The following is a 10,086-nucleotide window of genomic DNA, read 5'->3' as shown; positions in this document are numbered from 1 at the left end:
TAGAAGATTTTTTAAAGTGATTCATCATGTGGAAAACGAATAGATAGATAGATAGATAAACCGATATGTGGCGCCATCTAGTGTACCTAAATTCATCTAGAAATGTTCATAAAAGTGACCCTAAAAAACGGAGCTAACTCGGTAACCCGTGGCCCGATTTTAACGAAACTTGTTTTATTCTGTTTCTATTCTCATTTAATTGCAAATATGGTGCTATTGTGCGCCGTCTTTGCTGTATTTAATTACAGACAAGCAAACAAACAATCTCAGAGTTTTAGTAGTATATAGATTGAGATGAATTTGCACCCTCGAAAAGTGAGATATTTTATTGTGATGCGTTTCTTTTAAGAAAATTAAAAATGGTTATCTTTGTTGTAGATTTTAATTAATGATTTTTTTGTCTTCCTACATTCTTTTGAAATTTTCTAATAATGTTTTTATTCTATAAAACTGTAAATTTTATCTTCATTTTGATTCAAAAAACATTGCATGCAGTTTCACAGAAGACTTCATTTAATATATGTTTTAAACCAATTTATATCCATTTTTTAAATTGTTTTTTTGTGATTTTCTTTGCCTGTTCAAGCAGTTATTTAGGCTAATAAGATCTAATTCAAACGCAGCCTAACAACCAGCAATGTTTGTTAACAAAGTGAGGTATAGGCAATTACATCACACAATGACAACTGAGGTTAAGAAACATTGATTGGTTAAAACTGATAAAATTACACTGATATTAAAGTTACAAGGTTGAAATTGGTGCTATTTTATCCAAAACTATTTCAACTTTCCTCTTAGGAGAATATAAATGCTGTTGTTTGCGCAGAAAAAAAATCAGGAAATTCACAAAAGCTAATATTTGCATTCATAGTGCATTAAAATCACACCAAATTTTTAATTTTTTATATTTCTAAAATCAAAAACAAATTTTTTTTGTTCTATAAATTTTAACTCTGAAGTATGTATTTTTAAAAATGTATGGAAGAATGAACACAAGTTTATTTTCTACACAGTTTTTAATTCAATAGTGCAATTTTTACTTTAGGGCACCATACATTTAAGCTGTAGCAGTATTCAAAAATATTTCTCAAATTAGTTACAGCATTTAATAAATTTTTAAAAGTAGTTAGAATATTTATATTTTGGTAAGTACTTATGTTTCTATAAACTACCACAGTATGCACATTTCTAGCAATTCTTGAAATACACATATTGTTTTTGTTAGTTCTTACAATATATTATCATTCTGAATTTCCTAAATGGCAAGACAGAATACTTCTTGAAGTAGCAACGTAAAATACATCTTTGGTGTTGGATAATATTGTTCATAACACAAAAAACCAAACCAGTTGGATGAGAATAGGAAAAATACAATGTCAAAATAAGATGGATGAGGTTGTTCAAAAAGCAGTTGACAAGAGGTGGTTTTTAAAAATAGGAGAGATAATATAAGTAGTGTGGTCTTGATAACATATGACAGCTAATGCAACTTGGATAAGGTTCATAGCCAAAATATGGATTATGTTAAAAATTTAAGAGTGATGAGTAAGATGTCATCATTGAAAATGTAACAGAAACTATCAGGTTCAAGAGATTGTTATATAAACAAAAGACTATTGAAGTTGGAAGGGAGTTAGAAAGGAAAAACAAGAGATAAGACTTGAATGATAATGAAAGTACAACAGAAAAACACTAGTCAACCTTTGGCACAAAGTAGTTCTAACGTTTTGGAACATGGTTTGTTACTTCATCAGTGTTGTAATGTTCAAAGAGAGAGAATTAAAAGCAATACTAGTATGCAAGAAAAGTGATTAGGAATGAGTATAAAATGGTTTGAAACATCATGCATCATGTCAAAAATTTCATTAATAAAACTAGTGATTTTTAATATCATCCCCATGAAATTTAGTTTCCCTAGGATAAGTAGTTTTTAAAGATATATTATTTTAAAATATGTGGTTTTCTTTATAATCGCCATGTAGTTTACATTGTACATGATATTCAAGCCAACTCCCTCTTCACAGGGGCAAAAAATAGAGATAAAAAAGAAATGTGAAAACTACAAAAATAAATACTCTAACATGTATACAAATAACAGTAGTCCCAGTTAATTAAACAATATCCACATGACTGTCACAAGTTACTTGTTATGGTACTGAATGTTTGCAGCTGAAATATCTTCAACTACCATAGTTTTAGCTACTGTATGATAGCTAGACATACTTTTAACACTCATGTTTATTTCCCTTAATAATCTCCATTTTATTACAGTTCATTTTCATATAATAGGAGAGAAGCAATCTAATAATGTTTGCATTTATATCTATTCTATTCACTATTTCCATAATTATTTTCAATACTGATACATAAGAACATTTCACACTTTTAGAAATGTAACAGTAAAGAATGTGTTTATTTGTTTTGAATTTCGCGTAAAGCTACACGAGAGCTATCTGTGCTAGCCGTCTCTAATTTAGCAGTGAAAGACTAGAGGGAAGGCAGCTAGTCATCACCACCCACCGCCAACTCTTGGGCTACTCTTTTACCAATGAATAGTGGGATTGACAGTCACATTATAATGCCCCCACGGCTGAAAGGTCGAGCATGTTTGGTGGGATGAGGACTCAAACCCGCGACCCTCAGGTTGCGAGTCGAGTGCCCTAACCACCTGGCCATGCTGGGCCTAAGAATGTGTTGCATGTACTCATGTTATTGAGGCAGAGTAGTTTTTACATAAAACTTCATTTGTTATAAGACAATATTTAATTTGTAACTCTAGTAACATTATGATTACACTGAAATAAGTTTTTGTTTTTTTACTTTGCACTCACTTAGTTAGAATGGTGTATTAATTTAGCTAAGTTAAGTTACTTGCTCGATTTTTAGTTCCTACCTATGTATGTAGCTTTCTTGGATCAGAAGTTAATGAAAGTAATGAAAAATGTAGAAATATTTATATCAGTGAACCAAAAAAAAAGGTATCTTTATGAATCAATATACAGGTGAAAGTTGGGAAATGTATTGTGTATAAGGTAGTTTGGCCTTAAGAAAGCTCCTGTAGTTGAAACATTGTCACATTGGTAAATTAAGGAAAGCATATTATTCTTCTTGATGGAACTTGCTATTACATCAAATACAATGTCAGGTACAAATACCCAATCAGGCTCCTTGGATGACAAAAAGAACAGTTGAAGGAAGGTTATTATCTATGTAACAAATGATAAATTAATTACTTATGAAAATACTAGTACTTACATTAATTTTGTTACCAAATCCAGCATATAATGGGTTTGATACACATGTTGGAAACAATGCTTGAATGTCTTTCAAACAACTTATCTTAAAAACTTCAGGTTTCTTCTCAATGACCTCTCTGTAATAAAGAGAACTACTCTCAAAACATTGAAGTTATTAAGTTTAGCTGGTATGTACAGCACTTTGGGTACATACATACTGTTCAGTAATTATTGTACAAACATGATGTGAATCTTATTAATGTGCATCAATATTATTCACCAAAGACAGTTTTCATTAATTAAAGATAGTTTTGTTATCACACTATTATGACATTATACAGAGGACTGTTCACAATTTTGGTAACAATTCGCATATCCAATCACCTTGTCCCTGACCATCCCTATGACCTGTGGCAACAAAAGTTAAAAGTCTTGATACTCCTACTGTTTTTATCACTTTTAATTATTATATTTTATCTTTTCATTTAACTTCTTTAATTTTTGATTTATAAACCCATATGTGACATCATATTTAAAACTATTATTGATGTCTGAATAGGGTGTTTACATTAGATAAGGAATTAAAGCATTTATCTAGTTATTCTGAAATACATTATGATATATGTATAAATATATTGTGTGTGTGTGTGTATTATGACTAAACATTACATTTTAATTCACAGTACAAAATTTATTCTGTTAACTATAAAAATATATATTGTATTAAACTACACTACTGACTTAAAGGTACAAAAATACAACTCTACAGTTAATGATGTCCATTTACCAGACCTCAAGTGGACAAATAAGCTATTTATTTTAAGAAATAACTTGTTGGCTATATTAGTACAGTATTACTTATCTACTATTACATATCCTTCATTTTATTTCACTTATGTCTTTGTTAAATTCTCAAGTTTTATCTAATTTATCTCTGAAGGTCAGAACAGTTTTTGTAAATAACAAATTTATTGCTAGATTTTGTCAGTATAATAATCATCACTTAAAAAGCAATAATACGTGCCCTATGATGACAAACAGGAGAAACTTCATGGAATGTCAACATTCAGCCACAGAAAAGCAGACATTATTTAAGGGATGTAATGTCAATAGTGTATTGTGGTACACATGTATCAACAACTTTAAAAAAAACTGTGTACTATGCACTTTTATACCTGTTCCCAAAACTGTTCTGTTGCTTAAATGTTGAGCTAGCATATTTCCTAGTCAGTCTGTTACAATTATTAAAGTTCTTTTTAAGTTACTACTACTAATCATGTGGAATCATTATTGGTTGAATTAGTAGTTTATCTAAATTTTTGGCCAATGGAGAAACTTATCTCTCTTAAATGTTTTCTTCTTAAGGCAGTAGCTATTAAGCAGCTGATACAAAGTACGGAAAAACTTAGATTTCACAGTTTATTTAATATGTTGTCAAAAATGCAACTTATCATGTACATTTTTTTAAATTTATATAAATGATTTTTTAACTTTGTGACGTTTGCATTTTATTTATCTGTGTACAACTGAAACAGATGTAAACCCATATTTTAACAGTTTTCAGGAATGGTAAAAATAATATCTTTATTTTTTGAGATTTAAAAATGTTTTCTTCTTGGTTTACAAGTTTTCTCTCTTTTGTTTGGTACTTTAGTATTTTTGTGAGCTATTTAGAAGCACACTGAGGTAAAATATTAACTTAATTCAACATATTTCAAGTTAAAAAGAATGTCAGATTTCATGTTAGTGCACCTTGAAACCTTCCAACTTCTAGGGATTCTGCTTATTTTTATCACCATGGATGCACCACTAACTTGTGGAGTTACCCTAGGTTTCTGTATAATTTCTTGTATTATGGTCTGGCTAATTTATTTGAAAACAATAATACACAATATTAGTTACTATGTGTATATAATAACAAGAAATTCACACAAGGAAACTCTCCTATAAATGCATTAGATGGTAGCATATATACATAATTTGTGTTCTGAAAAAAGCAATTATCTGCTGAATTCAAGATCTTCTATACCTAATGAATGTATTCAACTGCAGGATAAGATTTTAATTGGGTAAAATATATAACCAGCAGTCAGTGGAATAACTAACCCCAATTTACAGAAAATTCCTTATTCTTTTTTAAAATAACAAAACATATTACAGAACCTTACCTGTGGAGTGCATTAAGAAGAGATGTAGGAGACAAAAGTAGAGGACCATCTGGAAGACAAACATTGCCTTGCTTAACACTACGTAAATAGTCCCTGGTGACCCGAGCTTGTCCAATAGCACGTGCTGACAGATATAGGAACTGGTACCCATTATTTTTTACCTTAGTGAAGAGAGTAGCAACTCCTGACTGAGCCCAGTCTTTCCCAATTATTGGTAGTATGTGACCAAGAACATCAGATCTGTAAATTGATTTAATGACTGCTTAGGTTTTTTAAATTTTAAACTTAAGATCATTTAAAGTGACCAAAAAGTAATTTTCTTTTGAACAGAGAACATAAGTGCAGACACAGCAACTGTCATTTTTATTTAATGAGTCTTACTAAAGATTGGTTGTCACTCCATTTATCACTAAAATTTCATTTTTGAATATAGAACATAACTATATTCCACTGTAATATGTAATACATTTATGTTACTTTATAATATCTTCATACATTCTTAAGTAAATAATGTGTTAGCAAGCAATTGAGTGATGTCACTTGTAAATAGATGACTGTAACACACATCATCTTGATACACGTATCATGTTAAAATAGAATTCTGGCCAGTAACAAGCCGACATATATATCTCTATATCAATAACTGTCAATAAACTGTATTTCATCATGTATAAAAGAATGATTAAGATTGTATAACTACCAATTTGTGTTTCTTATGGCTCAGAACAACTTTTGCCATTCATATAGTGGTAAAGGCAATAAAAAATAAAGTTCGGGTTGTACACTAATTTAGTTTCAAAAATGCTAGTCTAGTCTCTTTCCTAGCTTTTCTTTTTTAAGTGAGGTAGTAAAAACGTAAATTCCCATAGAAACATCTTAGTGTTTAATATTAATGAACATCTTTCTAAAAATTGTATAGTACATGGTTAACGGAATCTCTAAAATTACAATGAGCATAATCACAAGCTATGCCAAGAATGTATATTATAATTTGTATGGTGTTAAAGTCTTTTCTAAGTTAGCGAAGTATGATCATAATTAATTATACTTATCATACAACATTAATATTAGGCTTATTATATTTTAACACTACATTCTTTATTCATTTCCTTATGGTTTTTTCAAGAAAAAGAAGTGTGTGTGTATGTATAATAATGTTTCAACCACATAATGTCTGCCATTTCACATCCTATGCCAATGAAAAACCTGTTCATGAACATTCTCTCCCTTTCAGCCATGAGGGAATTATAATGTGACAGTTAACCCCACTATTCAATTATAAAGAATAGCCAAAATTTTGTTGTGGGTAGTGTTCATTAATTGCCTTTCCTCTAATCTTTCATTTAAAAATTAGGGACGGGTAGCATGGTTAGCCAATAAGTAGCTTTGTACACAGCTGAACAAACAAAAACAAACACAAAAACCCCTTGCCAATGATGAATTTAGCTCATCAGGCCAGCTGAGTTACATGAAACACATTAATGGTTAGAACACTATTTAAAGAAAACATTTGTTACAACAATAATTGTCATGATGTGTAAGTTTCTTCTAAGCTGGTGAAGCATGATTATAATTAATTATACTTGACATAAGGCATTACTTTTAATGTCTTATGACAAGTATACTATAGATTTGGACTACAGTATAATGGTTCCTTATTAACAATTTTTATTTTGATCATAATTACTGTACTTATCAATATTAACATAATAGTTTTTTTTTTATTAGCTTACATGCAAATCCTTAAAAAAAAGTTGACTAGTAAAAACGTTTAACTATAAGTACTAATAGTTTATTTCTTACTTTGTGATGGTTCCATCAATATCTGACACAACAATTTTATCATCATAATTCCATAAATAAATGTGACATTTGCAACGGGTGGTTCCTTGGTAGGCTGTGGTAACACTAAATACTACTTCATTAGCCCCTGGTTTCAGCTTCAGACTAGACTGTGAGAAACATAACAAAATGTTAGTACTCTTTAACATCCACTTAAAGATTCTATCAGAGTAAAATACAGGTAACTAAATATTGTTCTTTCTCACATCTTATCATCTGCAACAGTACAAACTAAATTATATTTAAAATAACCATACAAAAAAATAATTTTTCCTTTTACCTTATTACCAACATCTGCAAGAAGTTTAACAGCATAAGAAATGAGTGTGATATAACAACACAAAACCCTGATTAAATGTGTTGGCAATCACACAGACACCGTTGAAGGTCTTTATATATACTTTTCAAAAACTGTTAAGGGATACACAGTATTAATATTCCAGACCAATGCTATTTTCATGTACAGTGTGATAAAAATTTTATACAATTCACTGCTACAGTTGTAGTCAATTGTGAATTTCATCACATTTGTTAGGCCAACCTAATAAGCTTCCTTGTTGCATCCGTTTATTCAGCTTACACCACAGGATGAAGCTCTGAAATATTTGTACATTGGGTTTACAACATGTCTACATTACCCTTTTGTTTCTTTTGAGGTACTTGAAAGATAACTGTGCTTAATACAATCGTGATATTTCAAATTATATATATATGATTAATGTTGGATGAATCACTGCATATCACATATACTTCATTCCCACCATTATACAAACCATAGCTTACCATACAAATAAGTGTATGAGGTTCTATGCTTAATGCTACTTAAACCTATTTATTATTCATAAGTGAAAATGACATCTTAACCATTTTACTGCATTATAAAGGCATAATTAATACATTTGTTTTTAAGTAAAAGAGGTTGCTATTATTTCACACAACACGCAGTAACGTGTATACTCCCAATGCTATAATGAGACTTTAGCTATAACATAGATTTTACCGTGTTTTTGTGATTTTAAGTTCTCGTCTTACTTTCATGGTGTTTGAAAGTTATTACCACTGTTTACCTTGAACTATAATGATATTGAAACTTTATAATACTGAAAATTATCATTTAGTACTCACATGAGTAACTTGTGATTAAATTCATTAGTTAACTGAACAAAAGTACTTGATATGAATAATACTACCACCTAAACATGCATTGATGTTATAAAATAGCACAATAAGAGGTGTTATAACTAAGTGTTAGTGAAATTCATAATCTAATGTCCAGTCAGAGTGATCGTGATTGAGTTAAAAATATTCTACAAATGCAACACAAAGAGAAAGCAATGAAAATTTGTAATAGCAAATTAAGATAATTTTGTGGGTGGAATTATTCATTTAAAGCTATTTTGTTCAGAAAACCATGATAAGGAAAATACAAAAGCTGTCATATTATAACTTATTATAACAGGCAACACAGTATCTGTAACTAAAGTAAGTAATATGAAACATATTTCAATATCTGTTTTAAAAAATGATATTGAAAAGTTTATGCAATGTCACAGTGAAATAATTATCTAATTACATAATAATTAAAAAATAATTACTTATGTTTTTTAATTATTACTATTTTCTAGCCAAGTAAAGTTCTTACACTGAAACTATGGTATCCTTATATCTATATATATATATATATTTCTAAGCTTTTGAATGTCCTTTTGTATGTGGTTTTTAAACTTTTCATAAGGCAGTTATTTTTCAAAATTTTAAATTTGATAAGTTCAAAACATAGTAAATTGGTTATGATAAGCATAGTGTTTTTAATTCTTGGGACCAGTAATAATTAAAGCCTGGACATGTTCCTGGGACTATTGCCCCTTCATCTTAATCTGTAAATGCCAATCAAGTCATAAAACCTGCTTAATGAATGGGTATCCAAGGGAAATAACAGAAACCTATAGGAATTGAAGAATAGGATTGACAACTCTAGGACATTGAAATGGGAACACCAATTAAAGTTAAGAAAAAAAGATATATAAATAAAGGTAAGTTTATCTCTATCCTAGTTGGAGCTGTGAGAAATTATATGGAGAATGGGCATCTCAACTCCAATATTTTTATTGCTATGCAAAGATGTACACACAGAAGTGGGAAACATATCCAATGAAACATTATCAGTCACCAGGTGGCTTTCACTGTTTGCTTCCAGATAGTATCTCCCACTCATGAAGTAATCTGTTTTTGTTCTGTTTTGGGGATTGTTTTATAATCAAATAACTTATCAACCTAAGAAACCCCTGGAATTGTCAATATGGGTGTTAGACAATACAGAAATACCTGGGTTGCCTTAACCCCTTCGAAACAGGTCACAGGTGAAAGGCCATGTCATCTCATTTGTTGACTCAAGTTCAAAATTTTATTGATCTACTAATTCGTGAATTTATGTCAATAAGTTTCATATCAAACTGTAGATTATAATTCAAATTTTAGAACTATACATCACTCAGTTTCTTAATTTAAAAGTAAATATTAAAAAACATAGATAAACATAAATTTTTGTGTGTCACGTGGTATGTTGAATGCAGCACTGGTTCAAATTAGATGTTTGTGAAGTCAAAATACTAAGTCTATAGTTTCATACGAATTAGAAACTCAAATTACAAATATTGACAGCTAGAATATAAAATAAGGTCTTATCTTTTCTATTTGCTAAGATATTGCTCACATAATAAATCACATACAGTGGCACCCCACTCACATCTTTCCAATTTTGGAAACGCTCGCTTATATACATTTATTTCTATATATATGACATGAATAACCATTTGGAAGCTCATAATGTCCCCTAGTGG

General features: G+C 29.9%; 1 protein-coding gene across 3 annotated transcripts in view; it reads right to left on the bottom strand.

The window, feature by feature from the left end:
- LOC106467096 (phosphatidate phosphatase LPIN2-like) overlaps window positions 1–10,086 on the bottom strand; it is an 89,272-nt gene that overhangs the window by 16,442 nt on the left and 62,744 nt on the right. For all 3 annotated transcript variants that reach the window (XM_013927414.2, XM_013927416.2, XM_013927415.2), the window contains 3 exons: window positions 7,208–7,356; window positions 5,405–5,644; window positions 3,256–3,373 (listed from right to left, as the gene is read on the bottom strand). In XM_013927414.2, the coding sequence (XP_013782868.1) occupies window positions 3,256–3,373; window positions 5,405–5,644; window positions 7,208–7,356 (507 nt within the window). The remainder of the gene's footprint in view (window positions 1–3,255; window positions 3,374–5,404; window positions 5,645–7,207; window positions 7,357–10,086) is intronic.

Source organism: Limulus polyphemus, unplaced genomic scaffold (assembly GCF_000517525.1).
Source record: "Limulus polyphemus unplaced genomic scaffold, Limulus_polyphemus-2.1.2 Scaffold2487, whole genome shotgun sequence".
Lineage (NCBI taxonomy): Eukaryota > Metazoa > Arthropoda > Merostomata > Xiphosura > Limulidae > Limulus > Limulus polyphemus.
This window is presented reverse-complemented; position numbering and strand designations above follow the sequence as displayed.